Raw genomic sequence first — 20511 nt, 5'->3', positions numbered from 1 at the left:
TCTCCTTCTACTTAATCAGTACAGTATCTGAACATTTTTCAGTCTGACTTGCAATATTTGCTTTTCCTCTTAGGGCATAGCATCCGCAGGGTTATACAGCACTACTTACATTCTCTTCCACATAAAAATCAGACATTACATGAAAGGAAAAGAAAGACAGCCCATTTCAAAGCATCTGGCAAACCTCCATTGGCAACCCGCCAAGCCTCTGCAAAACCTTCCTGTCTTTCCGAGCATGCTCACTTAAAACCAACAGCTCGTTACTATGGCAACTCTGTAGGCAGCCTGTAAGTATGAACCGCCATTCTGATTTCAGAGTGCAAAAAGCCGAATACTGCAGGGGAAGTAAAAGGGAAGAAACACCCTATGCCCTATATCACATACAAGTACACTCATTTTGTTTCAGAAATTCTTATTTGTGTATGTAAAACAGAAACAAACATTCCACATTTTCCAAGCAAATATTTCTCATGCTCAAATAGGTCTTTTTCAGTAAACTCATTCTCTTTGTCTGCCCCGAAGCCCCTTTACCTCATAACAACCAAAACTATACTGGACATTTATCCCACTTGACAAAACACTGCTGAAAAAATAGACAGCAATATTCATGAAAGCAATTATGTGGTACTTCATGAATGATTTCCTACAATTACATATACATTCTTAACAACACAGTGATATTACAAAGAAAACCATTAGCACCTATAAAATACAATCTAAATCTTTTCTATGATTTATCCAACTGCCAAATGAAATATTCTTCCATTTAGATAGGATTTTTTTAATCCTCATTATCCCTGAGATACTGTGAAATGTCTGAAAGAGGTGAAATTTCAAAGTTAAGACAGACCAGACCTGTGTTCAAATCCCTGCTCTCCACATTTGAGCTGTGTCATCTTTGGAAAGTTATTTAATCTTTCTGACCCTCACTTTTCTCTTTAAAGTAGAATAACAACAGTTACTCCATCTGGCAATAATTTAAATGAGTTAACACATGTAATATACCTAAAAGTTACATTTCCTTCCTCCTTGGTTATTTGGAAAAGATGTTATTAAAAAAAAAAGTCTGCACTTGCTGCTCATTTAACCTGAAAAGTTCTTCTTTGTAATCTCTTACCCACTAAAAATTAGTTCTGATTTGCCCACTAAGCTAAAAGCCAGAAAGCTCCCCCTTCCCCAAATAAAGCTGAGCTAGAAAAAGACAGCAACAAATAATATAAAGAATCTAAACACAGGGAAAATATATGAAGGTATTGTTTTTAGAGTATTGAAATGTTTTCATATGTTACAAACATGAAATTTCACCTACCATCTCTTCTTCTTCCTTTTTGGCCTCCTTTTCCTTCTCTTCATCATTTTCTTCAGCTGGGCCAACTTCATCATCACTACTGGATGACTCAAGGATTTCACTTATATCCATTTTCCAATTATCAGGAACAACTCTAGTTTTTAAGAAGATGCTTGCTTTCTGCAGCCCTAAAAGTAAAAATGTACTTCAGCACTTGTTATGGAATTAGCACCACAGAATAATACAAAGCCATGACATTCAGAGTCAGAAGATCTGTATTCAAATTCAGCTGTCATTTCTAAAATGATACAGTAAATTTGAACATATAAGTTATAATATTATATTAATGTTTATTTTTCTCTAGGGAATACTGTCAGAAATGTTAGTGATAAAACATACAAAGAATTAAGGTCAAATACTTTATCTAGATATTTTAAAAAGGCATTAAAGAAGAGTGGATATCAACTCTAAACAGTTAAAATGGCACCAGAAAATATTCAGTCTTGCTTTTGCCACTAAATTTGCCATTTAGTCACATCATGAAATAATGGATTGATTCATCCTTATTTTACCTGGTTTAGCAGAGAGCTCAGATTCAGGTAGATTGAGAATGTCTACTTCCTTGATATCCTTTCTTGCTATAGAATAACTAATTACAGAGAAAAATAAATAGGAGGGAAACCATTACTAAATAAGAATTATCACTTAAAGAGTCATGTTAACACACAGAAAATATAAATCTCAAAATCAAAATTATTTTACTTATAAGTTGTTTTAAAAAGACCATGTATATCCTAATCCTTAATAAAGGGCAAGAGGTAATATAGGCAAAGCTAATATCTTAATTCTAAAGATTCACATACTCAAAGCACACTAATTTGAGAGCCTCACATTTGTAATATTTCAATTTATACAACCCTCTTACCTACAATATGGGGTAGTTTATTTATATCAGCATGGTATTTTCCTTATAGTGTCTATTTTGATCTTTCATATTTCTCAAATTTACTATTCAGTTCAGTATGAAAAATTTAATAGATGGTAACATTAAAATATTTTTATCACTGTAAGATATATTATGGTATCAAATTTTCAGACAATCACAACTCAATAAATACATAATTTTACATTTTTTGGAAACAAAGCAAAGTTGAAGTGAAGGAAGGTTTCTAAAACTCTGACCTTATTTTAAATTAATTTTTATTGGAGTTCAAAATCTGACATTTAATCAGAAAAAAAGTCAAAATAATTATTCTAGTAATATAAATTCTATTAAAAGTAAATTTCATGTTTTATAATATGAAATAGTACACATAATAAAAATAAAGAATTCTTACAATTAGGGCTTCCCTGATGGCTCAGTGGTTAAGAATCTGCCTGCCAATGCAGGGGACCCAGGTTCCAGCCCTGATCCGGGAAGATCCCACATGCCGTGGAGCAATTAAGCCCATGCGCCACAACTACTGAGCCTGGTCTCTATAGCCCATAAACCACAACTGCTGGAAGTCTGCACGCCTAGAGCTCTTGCTCCACAACAAAAGAAGCAACCGCAATGAGAAGCCCGAGCACCGCAAAGAAGAGTAGCCCCTGCTCGCCACAACTAGAGAGAGCCCGCATGCAGCAATGAAGACCCAGCGCAGCCAAAAATAAATAAATAAATAAAATAAATTTAAAAAAGAATTCTTACAATTAAAGAGAAAATCAATACTATGCTTTATTTTAAAACTTTTTAAATATTATTCTCAAATACTGTTGTTCAGTTTTTATATAAAAATTTTAGGGATTTCCCTGGTGGTACAGTGGTTAAGAATCTGCCTGCCAATGCAGGGGACACGGGTTCGAGCCCTGGTCGAGGAAGATCCCACATGCCACGGAGCAACTAAGCCCATGCGCCACAGCAACTGAGCCTGCACTCTAGAGCCCGCGAGCCACAGCTACTGAGCCCACATGCTGCAACTACTGAAGCCTGTGTGCCTAGAGACTGTGCTCCACAACAAGAGAAGCCACCGCAATGAGAAGCCCGCGCACCACAATGATGAGTAGCCCCCACTCGCCGCAACTGGAGAAAGCCCGCGCACAGCAAGTGAAGACCCAAGGCAGCCAAAAATAAAATAAATTTATTAAAAAAAAATTTTTTTAAATAACCTACATTACAAAAAAGTCAAAACATATTAGGTAACAACTTCTCAGTTCATGAAATGATTAAATTTTAAAAAATAAAGTCTTGATTTCCATTTTTTTCTCCCAATGTAACACTATTAAGTGATTCATTACTCACAATTTAGAATCGATAAATGACCGAATTAAACATTGGTCTTTTTTCACTGTGATATCATCATTACAACTGGGAGATACTACCTGAAATATAAAATAAAAGCAGATTGATTACTACTTTCCCTACTCAAAGAAAGAATATATTTTTTAAAATAACAGTTCTGGATCCCCTAACTTCTTGAAATGATTATATTTGACAAGAAATAGGTTCATTGTCAACAGCTTCCATACCATAATAAATTTACTTACAAAAGATTGCCTTATAATTTTTCTTTAGCATATTGGCTTTCTAGATATTTAATATACACAGTCATTAGATCATAAAATGAATAATTAATGAAATATAAACCATAATGTGACCACTTAAAAAATATTAGGATTTATTCTAAGCCAAATAATAATAACTCATTTACTGTCCAAAAAACAAAATGTATGATCTACGATGAAGACATGCCATATTATATATTTTTTTAAATGCACTTAAATCAGGATCAATTTTGAAATCTGGCTATTTGATTAAAATAAGCACCTAAGTTCCCATTCTTACCAAGGCATGTACAATTTTTAGTATTTAAACAAGTCAAAGAAAATCTGAGTGAAGAACTTTTAAATTTCTTAACTTTTAAAAATAACGAATGTCTTAACATTTGTAACTAACCAATCTCTGTATATTCTTTATAGAATTTAATATTTAAAAAACATTAAAGACTACTAATAAATTGCTGAACTGTACCTGCTCAACATTAGCCCCTCTGTGGTAATCGAGCACCAACCACAGAACTTTATGCAATGATGGAAATGTTCTCTGTCGGCACTGACCAATATAGCAGCAATGAATCACATGGGGCTGAGCACCTGAAATGTGGCCAGTTCAACTGAGAGACTGAATTTTTAATTCTATTTAATATTAATTAAGTTACAATTTAAACTTAAATAGCCACACATGGCTCATGACTATCATATTAAACAGTGTTATGTCCAGACAATCAAAAATTCTTGGCAGTTGTATCGGCTGTTTTAACATCAGATGGTATTAAATGTTTTTTTGTCTGTTAGGTGCTGGTAATTACTAGACTAATAATATAGTTGTGTCTGCCCTCAAGGAGCTAACACTGAAATGGAAGGGTAAATACAAAAAGATATACCAAAAAAACATAACGAAGGCTAAGTACAGTGATACCAACTAGGCATAAGATAAAATATCAATAAAAACACCTAGGAGGAAGATTTAACCAGACCCGGGAAGGGAAAATGTGTGGCAGCAAAGGCTAAAGGTAAGTCTTAAAGGATGAGTAGACAGAACCCAAGGCTTAATTACCTCACCTGTGAACCACTCTAATGGCCTCCAAATTGATTCCTATCACCTCCACTCCTTTCAACAACAATCCATCCACCATACCACTGCGTCATTAACATTCCTAAATATGCAGCTCAAATAATGTCATTCTTCTGCAAAATTCTATGCGGAACTACGTCCAGATTCTTTAGATGAAATTTTAAAGACCCTTCTGCCCTCGATCCAAATTACTTCCCAGTCTTCTTTCCTATTATGCCCCTATTCACATCTAATATTTAGCCAAAATGAATTCCCAGAGCAAATAGTTTCATGAACAAACCCCCTTCTTTCCTATTACTTATTCTGTTTCTTCTAAGAAAGTTCTCTAGTGAAGCTCTGCTAACTAACTTTAAATCCTTCAAGGCTCAGCTCAAAAGCTTCATGAAGGCTTTTTATTTTTTTTCTTTTTGGATTTCCTTCAAATAAATGCAAGGTCTCAGGACAAGAAGTCCTAATATTGAATGTATACTATTTTATATTACAGTTACTTGGATTATTCTCTGCAGTACACTAAAATCATCAAATGTAAGACTGATTCTTACATTGACTCTTACTCATCTTTTATTTTATTACCTGGGAAATGATAAACCTGTTGAGTAAATAAGGGCATTTTTTTTTTAATCTCTTGACAAATTATGACCTGAGTATTCTGAATCCAAACCCATTGACTTGTTGGCCTATACAACTGAAAGGTTCAAAGGATTTTCAGACTTTTCCTATGTGAAGTAAATCTACCACACAGGAATTGAGTAATGTATTTACATGCACATAGAAACCTAAAAAAAAAAAAAAAAAAAAAAAAGGCCTCAGTTCTTTAAAGGAGGCTAACCTAATTTGGGAGGTATTTTGTGCCAAAATTATTATTAGAGATATAAGTGATATCAAAACTCAGAGAAGAACGGGCATACTTATGTTAAAGTGGTTAGGGGAGAATCTGCAGGAAAGGTAGGACCTGAGCTGAGCCTTAAGACGTATTTAAGAGAGGAGTAGGAAGAAGAGAAATGGGAGATATTGATTCCTCTTGTGAAGTAATTCTCTTGCCCATACCTTCTCATTCCTTTCCCAAGTAAGCAAAGGTTAGTTTTCTCTACCAACCTACCCAAGATTTGCCATTTCTAAAGCTTAGGTATACCCTTCCTTTCCCTAAAACTCTTTGTCCTATTCCAGTGTCTGCACCAAAAGTTTTTTAAATTACTGTATAATATTTAACTACTACACAGTCTTTGAGATGTGTATAGTAAACTCCTTGAGGGCAATGTGTTATGTCTCATACCTCTTTCTTTTCTTAAGGAGCTTAGAGCAAAGCTGAAGTCACTGCAAATCCTTAGTAAATACTAATTGATTTAAGGGGTAAAGGACTGGAGGAGTGAAGTGTCTTACACAGGGAGCAGTTAAGAAAGAGCCTAAGTAGACAGCTTACACTGAAAATGAGAAACAAACTAAGAGCTAAGGATGACCACAGATACCCATCTAAAAATGCAGAATTGATTCACTAGGCAGAGTCAGTGCCGTTTTTTTTGAGAATGGGACTATCATGATTAAATCAATGTTTTAAAATTTCTCTATAAAAGTTACTTCTAGAAAATAAGTCTGAATTTAGTTAAGAAAGCATTCAGGCATCAAGTTAAGAGAAGCTGGTGGTAGGTACTATACATCAGGTGAAAAAGGTGATGGGAACAGAGTAAACACAGACCACTGGACACATTCTGAAGGAAAAACTGAAAGATCTCAATAAATACTTGGTTACAGAGAATTAAAGAAAGGAAATAACAAAAGAAAGCAGTGAAGTATGTGGGACCTGAGTAGGACTGCTCAATTTTGCAATAAAGTCCAAACTAAATTTGTGTAACACTCTCAAAATATTTTAAATGCTTTCTTAAAATCCATGTTAAACAAATACTTTAAATGGTTAATTAACTCTGCAAAAAAACCATACTTACCAAAGCAGGATACCATTCACTCTTCTCAGATGTAGATACCACACTTACAACTTTTCCTAATAATTCATCATTGAGACGTCGCTTATCTTCATCTTCCTCTTCACTACTTTCTTCTTCTTTTTCATCTTCGTTACTAAAAGTTAGAATAACTTTATCATGATCTTAACATCAACCATCTTTGATATAGTCATTACCCCAGGGTAGTAGCCTCTTCATTCAAGTCGGAATTGAAGAAATGGATACTTCCCTAGCCCCAAAGAGGTAGTCCTGCGCTGTCCATGGTAACTCCGAGTCCACTTCACTAGATCAGTGAGGACCTGGACTTAGACTCTCATGCCAACCACTGGCTGGGACAGAAAAGCTATATCACCAGGAAGTATTCACTGTGCCAAATACAGTTTAAGAGATTGCCCTTCCACTTTTTATGCATGCCAGGTTCCAGATAATATAACTCTAATTCTCCAACAGGTTAGGAAAAGATCTCACCAAACACATCAGGAGGTTTATTTAGATAACCTATCTGGATAACTAAACAATCAGACAAGGCCACAATGAGGAAAAATCTACAAAACAATTGGCCTGTAGTCTTCAAAAATGTCACTGTCATGAAAAGACAAAAAAAACGCTGAGGAACTTTTCTAGGTTAAAGGAGACTTAAGAACCACATAAACTAAATGCAATGCATGATCTTGGATTGAATCCTGGAATCAGGCGATGGTATAAAGGCTATTATTGGGACAACTGGCAAAATCTGAAATATGTATTATATATTATCAGATAATAACATTCTATCAATGTTATCTATTCTGAATTTGATAACCATACTTTGATTATATAAGAGAATGTCCCTGTTCTTACATAAACTATTTAGGGGTAAGAAGTCATGATGCTTGCAACTTCCTCTTAAATGGTTCAGCCAGTTAAAATTATTATTAAATAAAAAATAATTATAATATATGTATATAAAGACAGGAAATGATAAAGCAAATGTGTCAAAAAGTTTTAATAATTTAGTGAATCTGGACGATGAGTATATGAAAGTTTATTGTATTATTCTTACAATTTTTAAACTTGAAATGTTTTTGAAATAAAAAGGCTATAAAAACACATATACGCACATAACATAGCAAAATAATCCTATCAGTTAAGGAATTTGGCAAAGTAACTCAAAACAAAAATAGCCTTTTTTAAAAAGGGGTTGAGATCATTATTCCTATTACTTTATCCAAGAATTAAGAACAAAGTCTACTCAGGGTAAAACGTCTAAAACAAGGATACAAGATGCTGTGGAAAGGCCACCCAAACAAATTTCACCACCGTAGAAAAACCACTTATTTAATGTTGTGATAATTGTAATGTTACTGTACATGAAAACACTCACACAGGCAGAGAGGACCTCCTTCCTCTGTTCGTCTTCTTTGCAATTACTGGAGTTCCAAAATGCTCTGGATTTGTTAATGGAAGCTGGTCAAGAGTCTGGATAAGAAACAGACAAATTAAATCACTTTTTGCTTCTACATTAGTAGCTGTTGTTCAATTTAAAAAGTCCATCCATGTCACCCTACCTCACTCTCAGCAAAATGTCTCTCTCCTTTTAAGCATAGTGAGGTACGTCTCAATGTTCTCTCATCACCATCATCAAACACTGCAATAGGCAGAAGATATCAGAGAATTTATGCACACTTATTGCTATTTACCTGGGGCTTAAGAACCATTGTTAGTTATGCTTCAAAACCTTTTAAAATTTACACACATTTTTCATTCTAGATACCAAACACAGGTTAATGGCTGCCCCAAACTGCTTAAGTGTCTCCATTCACTTTTTCAATCTCTATCACTACAGAACGACCTTCTTCAACCATGAGCAACCTAGTCAAAGCACAGATATTAAACTACCTTTAATTTTAGAAGAACGAGCAAAAACCTGGTTTAAAAAAAAGAAGTAGGGACTTCCCTGGTGCGCAGTGGTTGAGAGTCCGCCTGCCGATGCAGGGGACGCGGGTTCGTGCCCCGGTCCGGGAAGATTCCCACATGCCGCGCGCCGAGCGGCTGGGCCCGTGAGCCATGGCCGCTGAGCCTGCGCGTCCGGAGCCTGTGCTCCGCAACGGGAGAGGCCACAGCGGTAAGAGGCCCGCGTACAGACAGAAAAAAAAAAAAAAAAAGAAGAAGTATTATGGGTTTTCTCGCAAAAAAAAAGTATTATGGGTTTTTTCGCAACAGTTATCAACAGAGTATCTCTAATGTCCAGAAACTGCCTGACTGCTCGTAATGCTGTTGGTTCATTCTACTGCTTCTACTTATTTGCATGATAACCTAATACAACAGAAGTACTGGCTGCCAAATTCTAAAGTCATAAGATTCAACTTGTTTCTTTTGCTAGAGGAGGATGCAAGAAATTTAGAAATAAAAGTTTAAACACCAGAAAGAGAATTTTTTTAATTCTAAAAAATAAGTCATAATTGCACAGAAGCTTTCTCAAGTTTTTATTTCTACTACATTTAAAAGAAATACTACTTGGAACCTACGTGTAAATTATTTCAGGAAAATGGGGGCAAGGAATTTAACAATTTACCACCAATGCTCTTCATATATCTAGCTATATATATTATTTTGACAATTTTATAGGGTTTTTTTTAAACATCTTTATTGGGGTATAATTGCTTTACAATGGTGTGTTAGTTTCTGCTTTATAACTAAGTGAATCAGTTATACATATGTTCCCATATCTCTTCCCTCTTGCGTCTCCCTCCCTCCCACCCTCCCTAAGGTTTAATTTTCTAGAAAGGTACTCTGATTTTACCATCTAATATTCACAAAGAAAATTTTCTCAGAAGATACCTGATGCCCAGCATTTTGAAAAAATAAAATAAGAAGACAGAATCCTTACCTCTGATACTTAAAATGCATATACACATCAACAAATGTTTATATATATTATGGAAAAAGCACATACATAGGAAAGCATACATAAACAAGTGATTATTATTTTAAGATTTAATCCTAATTTTTATAATTCTACATGTTTTTCAATTTTTTAATGTTTTTCCAATTTAACAGAATAATGTTAAGAAAGGAAAATTCTACATTATCTTGATTTAATATCTTAAAATCTTTACCTTGTTACCTATATAATTACAATCCTGAATTTTTTTTAAAGGGCTGCTTTATTAGCAAAAACTTTGCCTTTGAATCATAAACTTTTTTCATGGTAGAAACTTAACTCAACTTCTTCAATATTTATCCACCTCAGTCAGTTCCTTCTCTTAGACTAAAGACACCTAGTTTAGATTCTCTTACATGCAGGAGACAATGCAGAGAATATTAAAAGCTCCTGGTGCACATATTTAAAGAAGCATAATAATTCCGCAAAATCATCTGTGTTATACACTGTCAATGATGCAGAAATTAATGACCACCTGCAGACACAATGACAGGATAAAACACAACATCCTCCAACAATTACATCACTAATCTACACTTGATTAACACTGCTTTAAACATTTGTATCACAATTATGATTTATATGGTGTCATCGAGTCTGATAAACCACTGCTCTTTGAAAAATTCAAAATCATGAAATTATCATACCAAACTTAAAATAATTTTTCATGTTATTATTAATGTCCATAAGTATGCTAAAGAATAAAACTTAAACGTTCCAATTTTCCTTAATGCCTACAATACCAAAGACGGTGACACTGGACACGCACATATATACACTATATACACCACATTTAAGTGGTGGAGATGTGAGGAAGGAAAATGAGACTATAAGACAAATCACTAATATCAAATTTACACAACAAAATCTTTTCCACAAGGTTTTATTATTAATCAATGGCAGCCCCAAATCAAAATGCTCTAATGAGAAATTTAACATTCTGAGTTCTTGTTTTTTTAAAAATATTCACCTTGAAAATATATCAGATCTTTGAAGGAAAAAATTAATCTCACTTCAACACAATTTTACCATGGTTAGAAATAAGGTAAGGACCAAAGTCAATTGTGGTACAAATAACCCTTTTACATTTTTTCACAGGAACCGAACCCCTTCCAACTTCAAGTGAACAAAGAGAAACAGAATTTTCTCTGTTTCTCTTAAAAAATATTTTTAAGAATTTTTTTTAAATTCATAAAACTATACAAAGGTATGTATTTGAGTACTTTATACTTGAGCCACATAACTTCTCAAGATTTTCTGAAAGACAAACAGAAAACTTGACAACATAGTGGACCTATTTAATCATGACATCCCTGATTATCAAAATCATTAAGAAGTTCCATCTAGGGCTTCCCTGGTGGCGCAGTGGTTAAGAATCCGCCTGCCAATGCAGGGTACACTGAACTGAGCCCTGGGCTGGGAAGATCCCATGCCGCGTAGCAACTAAGCCCACGCGCCACAACTACTGAGCCTGTGCTCTAGAGCCCACAAGCCACAACTACTGAAACCCGCGTGCCTAGAGCCCGTGCTCTGCAACAAGAGAAGCCAGCACAATGAGAAGCCCGCACACTGCAAGGAAGACCCAAAGCAGCCAAAAATAAATAAATAAAATTTATTAAAAAAATGTTTCCTCGGGCTTCACCGGTGGCGCAGTGCTTGAGAGTCCGCCTGCCGATGCAGGGGACACGGGTTCGTGCCCCGGTTCAGAAAGATCCCACATGCCACGGAGCGGCTAGGCCCGTGAGCCATGGCCGCTGAGCCTGCGCGTCCCGAGCCTGTGCTCCGCAATGGGAGAGGCCACAACAGTGAGAGGCCCGCATCACGCAAGAAAAAAAAAAAGTTTCCTCTAGGGAATTCCCTGGCAGTCCAGTGGTTAGGACTCTGCACTCTAACTGCCAAGAGCCTAGGTTCAATCCCAGGTCAGGGAACTAAGATCTCACACGCCACGCGGTGCAGCCAAAAACAAAAAGTTTCCTCTATAACTTCCATGTTAGAAATATCATCTTAAAGAACACATAATTTGAAGGCATTGAACACTGACTCTAGCATTTTGATGAGTGAAATAATTAACTGGTGTGTGTATAGTATATTAAGCTTATTTTTGGTTCAAGGTGTATACTACAGCACACCAAGAGAAAAAAAGTCAGAGTATAAGGATTTAGTAATTATAAGATATGAAATGTCTTATACTTGCCAAAAATGGCATTTGAATACATCATTCACTGAGTGCAAGAGAGCAGATACTACAAAAGTTGTATCTCTGTTAGTATATTACATATAAATTCTAAAACCTAATTTGAGGACAAAGACAAAGCTAAGATTCTCTCTGTAACATTAATCGTACTAGACAAAATAATGCTAATGGAAACAAAGCCTGACCCTAAACTGTTAGAATTCAAAGAAACAAAAGTAAAAGGGATCTAATCTAACTACTAAATACAAAAGATTTACCTGTTATCATAGCACTGTTAGATGCTGGAGAACAGTAAGATAAAAACAACAGTAAATTAACTTTATCTATCCAAAGATATAATTGGCTATTACTTATTAAGCTTCTACTATGCCCTAATCCTCACAGCAGCCTCTACAGGGTCAGAATCACTATCTTCCTTTTATAGATAAAGAAATTGAGAATTAGAAGGTTCATCTATGAGCTACAATTTAGTTAAGGGGGGATCAAAATGAATTAACAAACAAGTAAGAAACAGAGGCATAAAATGAACACTGGGAAGAGAGTTTAAGAATTCTGACTTGATAAACAACAAGGTCCTACTGTATAGAACAGGGAACTATATTCAATATCCTGTGATAAACCATAATAGAAAAGAATATGAAAAAGAATGTATACATATGTGTAACTGAATCACTTTGCTATACAGCAGAAATTAACACAACACTGTAAATCAACTATATTTCAATAATAAAAATTAATTTTTTTAAAACCCTCAAACTTTATCTTGTTAATAAACAAAAAATAGACAAAAAAAAGAATTCTGACTTGGTGAAAATAAGTATTATTGTTATATCTGCTTATACCGGTAACAATTAACAAAACATTTCACGTGATACAGTAAAAACTTTAAAATTAAAAATATATGCATACCCTAGGTAAAACCAATAGTTCTGTTGCTCATAAAATCATCTGTGATAACTACAGAAGCCCCTCAGCAGCTAAGATCAAAAACTTCAGGAATCTGGAAATTTAAGAAATTAACATTCAAATGTATAATTATGTTAACAAAATATTATGAGAATGTTAAGTCTTACAGAAGGCTATTTAAACAATGTGTTAAAGCCTATCACAGGACTAAATAGATTTGTTACTTAGTACTTTTTTTCTTAATGAATGATTTTCTAGTCAGGGAAATAACCATTTGGCTTTGAAAAAACATTTTGTGGTTGATTCTGGTTATAACAACATTTGTCATAAGCAGTTCTAATCAAATCAAAAGCCTTATAAGCCTACAGCACATTCTACACAAGTCAGTCCATTCACCAGGTTAATGTAACCCTCCTCTACTCCTTTAACTTAGAATTTCCATGAGATATGATCAAACTGATGTGCCAAATAATAAGAAGGTATGAAAAAAATCCAGAAACTTAAAAAAGCATTTGTCACAATATATCAATGATCGAAAATATTTTAGTGTTAAACTTGATATATGATGTGTTTACGTACATTTATATATAAATTATTTAAATTAAAAGCAACTTTCTCCTTTACATTTTTCTTATTTTTCAAATACCATGTGTTATTTTTATATTCTAACAAAGCAAAAGAAGAACAGTTTTAGAATGTCTTACTGACAGTTATATTTGTCAGGAATTAAAGGCAACATTCAAGTGGAGATATGAATTCTAATCCCAATTTTGGTATCTTCTGAATGGCTGGACAGATAACAATACACTTCCATACATTACAGATTCCTTATCTTTAATGCAAGGAAAAGAACTGCCAAATGAATAAACTACTAGGAAGCATTGTTTTATGATAGGAAGGGGAAATATTTCAAAGTCTCAAAAAACATAAAAATCCATGAACTGGTGCTATTTGTTGTTCAACACTGGAGGGCAAGGTATTATTAGATTTTTTTTAATTGAGTTATATTAGATCCATAATCTTTTTCAAAATTGGTCATTCAGCTATAATATGAAAAATTAATACCTATATTATATAAGGAGTTAATAACAGTTTCTCAGGTAACTTTTGATCACTGATAATTATAACTCCTATTTAATCCAAATCAGCAGTATGTTATCCCCTTTTGTTTCATTTTTAAGAGACTGACATAATTTCAAGTTCTTTTAAAATCAAAAAACATCAAGACCATTAATAATACTTTAAATACTTTCTGATTCTACCTATATAACACTTTGCTAGGAATTAGAAATCAAGAAAAAATCCAGAAAAGAGCAATTAAGTAGTCACTCAATTAAAGAAAATTATAGAAAGTTCGTGACCTGTGAGAGATCACACATTTTATTTTGCCATCTTTTAATAAGGATCATTCTTTATGTGGCCTACATCCTTCAATACCTAAACATTCTTTATAGCAGAGTGCTATAAAGAGAATAAGAGAATATACTTAATTCTCTTAATACTTAAGAGAATAGTGCCTCTTAACATCTTAAAATTTTTTGGTCACTGTCTCTCATTACACAGATGCAAAAATTTTAAGTATTTTGGATTCTTCTCCCCTAATTGGTCTCTTTCTACAAATGTGGTCTGTTTTTCTAAGCGTGTACTAACTGCATTAGATTCAACCAATGTGTTTATAAAAAAGATTCTTGGGTTGCCATCCCAGACCCACTAAATTAGAGAGATTTGGGGTCCTCAAATCCTTTTTTTTTCAAATGAGCATCAAGTGATTCTTATGTACACTAATGCTTAATATATGAACCATATGCAATTAAGATTCTAAGCTCTTTGAGAACAAGAATTATACAATTTCTTCTGTTATTGTCTATCAAAGAAAATCACCACAGAGAATGCTCAGTGGCAACTAGTTTTCATCAATACTAAAGTGCCATTCAGGTAAAGGACAGAGATTGCTATTCATAAATGGAGGATTATTCTGGAGTGCAGAAAATCCAAAATGTGAAAACCTGAAAAGTATTGCTGCTGCAGAAGTGTAAGCATTACATCAGTAAAACTTCACAAGTATTGTGAATGTAACCTTGATATTGGGCACCAAACAGGATGCACGTTAGTATTCAAACATGCATCATATCATTTCCCATGATTCTGCACACATCAACGCCTGTAATTTTTACCACTGCTTTGTTTAATATAGCAAAATTGTATCCACTTAAAATCTAACAGTTAATTTTAAGCTTAGTTTTAAAATCTCTAACAACTATCAACAGTCACAATTAAGCCTCCTAAAAATATATAGTTCAGGGCTTCCCTGGTGGCACAGTGGTTGAGAGTCCACCTGCCGATGCAGGGGACACGGGTTCGTGCCCCGGTCTGGGAAGATCCCACATGCTGCGGAGTGGCTGGACCCGTGAGCCATGGCCGCTGAGCCTGCGCGTCCGGAGCCTGTGCTCCACAACGGGAGAGACCACAACAGTTTAGAGGCCCGTGTACCGCAAAAAAAAAAAAAATATATATATATGTATAGTTCAGAATAATAGCACTATTGTGAACCAACACCAACTTGTAGGAGGTCTAAGAATAAAAACGGTTAGAAAATATTAGGTACATACAGCACATTGCTACTAATAATAGAAGCCACAGAGTAAGACACAGGAAGTACAATTTTCAACCAAAGGGTGTTCTTCACAGCTTTGAGCATCAACTACAGATGAATGATGTTTACTCAAAGCAACAAATCACGTAAACTAAAAATAAACCTAAAGGGTCATTTCTTTATCTTCTGCAAGGAAACCACAACACTATAATTATATCTTTTATATCAAGACATAAATGTAAAAACCAATTAATGCTATAGATGTTCAGTGTAAAGCCAACGATTGGATGTTATCCACAGGACTGTGTAGTCTGAAAGTAATGAGAGGAGACTTGGAAATCTTAATTATTGCTATTCTCATCAACATAATGACAGCAACAATATAGGTACTACATTTAGGTTTTCATTTACATGCACTGTGACACTTGCTGCTACTCACTACAGTAAAGTTTTTTAAAGCCAGTATAAGCTTATGCATGAAATGTTAAGAAGGAATTCACATTAGCAGCATATATATCTTTTGTGAAAGGTGTTACTAAGAGAGTCCTGACTGCATTGAAAATCAAAAATTAAGCTATGATCACCTAGGCTTGAATCTACTCTGGCCCAAATTTTTTTAGTCTGTAAATTCTGTGGTAATATCTATAGCACCCTTATATAAAATAGGCAGCAATACAATAAAAGACTGCAACTATGCAATTTTAATTGTAATTCCAGAAAAAGTTTAAAAGTCTGATGACTTACAATACTAAGTTGTATTGACTTTTCTAACGGAAGAAAAATAACCACATAATTTAACTTTCTTGAAGGGAAATATCAAGATAACCTAAAAAAGAAGTACATTCTTAGATGAAATAGCCATAAGTGGCCAAGTTACTATAAAGAGGTAATTGGGTTTTTTTTTTTTTTTTACCATCAGGGTATCATTAAAATTTCAGCTGTCTATATCAAGTAAATTGACAGGAAAGAATACATATTTCTCTGCCAAGGTAATGATTCAATGAATTTACAAAACAGAGAGATAGCTATGAAACCCACAAATTAAATCCTCTATATTAAATTACCTAACTACCTACCCACAGTATACCAACTAGCATCTGTCAACTTGCTGATAACAGCTTCCTGAAAGGATCCATCAGATGTCCTTGTTTCAACAATGGCTCCAACCTAAAACAAAAAATCGAAATTTCATCACCAAATTTAAACAAACAAACCAAATCACTCGTACCAACTATATGACCTGGGTTAAAAAAATATATCTATTTATGGTAATTATACCTTACATTGGCTTAGATCTTTATCATTTATAGTGTTCATACATTTACCATGCAATTCAAGTCTCAAAATGCTTAGGCTTAAGTAAGATAGCTATTATTACCCCTATTTCATGTGTTGGAAATTGTGGTTTAGGAAGAGAGAATAATTTGCAAAGAGTCCAGGATGAGAACCCAGTCTTTTAAGTCTCATTTCAGAGCTTTTTTTACTACATGATACTGCCTTCAAGAAAACTGTGGAATGTAAGAACCAAAACACCATAGGACAGCAAAAACAGCTTCAATTTTCTTTCATGTAAATATTGAATATTGGATTCAGCACTTGTATTTAAGGGACCTTTTAGATAAAGGTTCACCTGGAGAGAGAGGGATGGACCAGTTGACCTTCTTTCAGCTTCCAGACCTTTGTATATCAGATATTAACCGAAGTGGTACTCTGACATAATGAAGTTTTATAACATAAACAAATGGCCAGAAATGGATGGAAAACATAATGTAGGTATTCATTAAATTGAACTATTAAGTCAACATAGTTTACTTGGTAAGTTAGAAAAACAGAAGATTCAGACTTATGATACTGGTATATTACACTTATCAAGCTAAACACCTGTGGCAACAATATGAAAAACAAAATGCAGTATTCAGTCCAAGAATTCAAAACAAAAGGTAGCTGAAACTCATGTTCACATATGTTAAACTATCCTTCTGTAAGATGTTTAACATTCTTTAACTAAGGATACAGCCATTGTAATATTGTAATTTATACTAACTCTACAACACCTTATTTGTAACTTTGTTTTCTGATTAACATTTTTTAACATTTTAAAAGTGTATCTACAAATATAAAATCCAATAAATCACTGTATGAATTTACGATTCATCATTTCAGATTGTAAACTGTACAAAATACGTACTCTTAAAGGACCCTTTACTTGGTCATCTTGCACCAATTGTGTAGTATTATCCTGTTTCAGGAGTACCTAAAAAACATTTTTGCACAATAGTTTGCATGTTACTTTTAAAACAGTACATTTATGGTAATACTGTAACAAAAATGTCTTTATACTTTCTTAGCATCCTGTGGTTACCTCTGGTATAATACTTATTCCATTGTATTTACGCTTATTGTCTCTCTCATTAACTGAGCTCCTTGAGGGCTGGAGTCCTCCTTCTCACTATATCTCCAGCAGTTAGCAAGTGTCAATACGTATTACAGGCACTTAATAAATGTTTGCTGAATTGACTATAGAAGGTTTATAATCTGTAGTGATTATTGTAAAACCTTAAAATTGCCTTCATTGCTTTTTATCAACTAGTCATAAAGGTTCTGTCACCAAGTATATTTAAAAAAAAACAGCATCAAACTTTATTGCCTACATGCAAGGTAAACAAATTAAAACCAGAAGTCTTCTGGTCCTTTATAAAGTAAACCTAAATAATAATCTGATATGCAATTCAGTCACAAATAAGTGCTCCCTTCTACTACAGATCCTCCCACATATATAAGGTAACCCGCTCTATTAAGAGAGAGGGAGAATGGGAGAGGGAGACGGAAAGGAAGCATGTACCCAAATAAGGGGAAACTTCAAATTCTAGGTAATTTATGTATAAGACCTCCCCAGACAATCACTGTATTGATTTTAAATTAAATAAATTAATCTACAAAGAGCCACAATACTAACAAAAAGTTAAAATTCTCAAAGAATTCCAAGTAAGTATTTAGTAAGGAAATCCTGTATAGCTGACATAGTAAAAAGACTGTATGAAACAAGGAAGAAATGAATGTCAAATGATATCCTAAGAATACTCAAAGAAAAGTTTCACCAGCAGATGGAAATTTAAACAGAAAGTTTATAATAATCATAGATAAGTCTATTTGTCTACCACACAAATCACACTCCTCTAGTTTAATGGTTCTCAAACTTCAACATGCATCAGAAACACTTGAAGGGCTTGTTATAACACAATCATAGGACCCCATCCTCAGCGTTTCTGACTCAGTTTGTCTGGGGTGGGGGCCTGAGAATTTGCATTTTAAACCAGTTCTCAGGTGAGACTGATGCTGCTGGTCCTGGGTCCACTGTTCACTTATTCATTCAACACATTCTGAGCGCCCCCTGTTTATAAGGCACCGCTCTAGGTATTGCAAACAGAACAGGGCAAACATTTCCTCCTTCCAGGGTGCTTAATTTTTGTAGGAAAGGATCACATATGTAAGTGAAAAGCAAATTGCAAAACTGAAAGTACAGAATGATCCAATGATAATAATAACATCAACACTGTTACTGAAAGGCACAGCACAAAATTTGGTAGAACACCTAAAGGTTCTTTGGAGTAATATCACAGAGGACCTCCATGAACTTTATTATACAGTTCCACAATGTTAAAAAGTTTATAATAAGCATGGATTACCTTTGTAGTCTAAGTAACTAAGATTATTAAAAGCATTTATATAGAAAAATTACTAGGAGTAAACACAAAATGATAATAGTAGGATTTCTGAGGTCAACTATGGCTTTTAATCCTGCAGTAGTTTTCTGTACTTCCAAATATTGTACAGCAATCAATAACTTTTTTTCTGGTCACAAAAGCATCTTAAAATTATCTTAAGATAAAATTCTTAAGTCATTTTTATCGCTGTCTTGAAATGATAATTCCCACTGTTTTGTTTTTAGTAATCTATTGTTTTTTCTAATCACTTGAAATCATCCCTACCTGAATAATATGAAAGGAGAGAAAATAGATTATAGCCTAAGTAAGCATGCTACCGCAAACAGGAAAGATCCAAATGATGGGAAGTATCATGAGTATGGTATTTCATGGAAGCACTTGGAATAATTTCTCATCTTGAGTTCTTTATTTCCCAATTCTTAATGTGCTTTTCCTATAGTTTTGTATATAACAGTGCTTTCACATAGTAATGATTCACGAAGTGAAGTAATAGTTCAGTAAATAAAATGTTGATTTGTAGTCTCCGAATTCCATCCCTAATTCTCTTCAATCGAGTTAATAAAGCTGTTCCATTAAAAAAAAAATTACCTTAACTTTTACCAGCCTTTTCACAGTCTTAATTTTTGCCTCACAGAAGGCACCTCGGTACTTGGCACTGACATCAGTTCCCACTGTCAGGTAGGCAGGCTCATCCGCCGCCTGATGAAAGGAACATACAATATGAATGTCACTACTATTTTCCCCTACTCCAACCCCAAGTCTCATCAAAAGGTTCTGTATTTCAAGTAGTAAGAATATTAACATTATTTGCTTATTAATATCATTGATAATTTGAAAAATATCCTTAAAGCAAACACTTTATTAGCAATCCTTTACTTTATAATCTATATCGCGAAAACATAAAACAATTTAAATTGTAACTAGAAAGTATCAGTAGGAAATGTAATGTTTTTTCATTCAGATACAAAATGATTCAACAATTTTATAATATATTTAAGAAATGAAAAAATTTTTTAATCCAGAAAAGGTATATTTATTTTAAGTGTCTCATAAAACTTTAAGTTAGTCAGTTATGGCCGCCTGAAATTTTGTTTTCAAATTAAAAGAAATATTGCTATTAAAATTAACACTAACAAATACATAATTAAATGTGTTTTGTTTTGTTTGCGGTACGCGGGCCTCTCACTGTTCTGGCCTCTCCCGTCGCGGAGCACAGGCTCTGGACACGCAGGCCCAGCGGCCATGGATCACGGGCCCAGCCGCTCCACGGCACGTGGGATCTTCTCCCGGACCGGGGCACGAACTCGTGTCCCC

The 20511-nt window shown here is 34.2% G+C and overlaps 1 protein-coding gene across 1 annotated transcript in view; it reads right to left on the bottom strand.

Annotated features, from left to right (window-relative positions):
• ARID4A (AT-rich interaction domain 4A) overlaps positions 1-20511 on the bottom strand; it is a 58830-nt gene that overhangs the window by 35595 nt on the left and 2724 nt on the right. The window contains exons 3-11 of the mRNA XM_032622098.1: positions 19786-19896; positions 17661-17726; positions 16549-16639; positions 8404-8483; positions 8220-8314; positions 6839-6971; positions 3567-3646; positions 1861-1937; positions 1310-1476 (exon numbers count right to left, since the gene is read on the bottom strand). Coding sequence (XP_032477989.1) covers positions 1310-1476; positions 1861-1937; positions 3567-3646; positions 6839-6971; positions 8220-8314; positions 8404-8483; positions 16549-16639; positions 17661-17726; positions 19786-19896 — 900 coding nt within the window. The remainder of the gene's footprint in view (positions 1-1309; positions 1477-1860; positions 1938-3566; positions 3647-6838; positions 6972-8219; positions 8315-8403; positions 8484-16548; positions 16640-17660; positions 17727-19785; positions 19897-20511) is intronic.

This window comes from Phocoena sinus, chromosome 2 (assembly GCF_008692025.1).
Source record: "Phocoena sinus isolate mPhoSin1 chromosome 2, mPhoSin1.pri, whole genome shotgun sequence".
Lineage (NCBI taxonomy): Eukaryota > Metazoa > Chordata > Mammalia > Artiodactyla > Phocoenidae > Phocoena > Phocoena sinus.
Note: the sequence above shows the minus strand (reverse complement) of the source record. Positions and strands in the feature narration are given on the sequence as shown.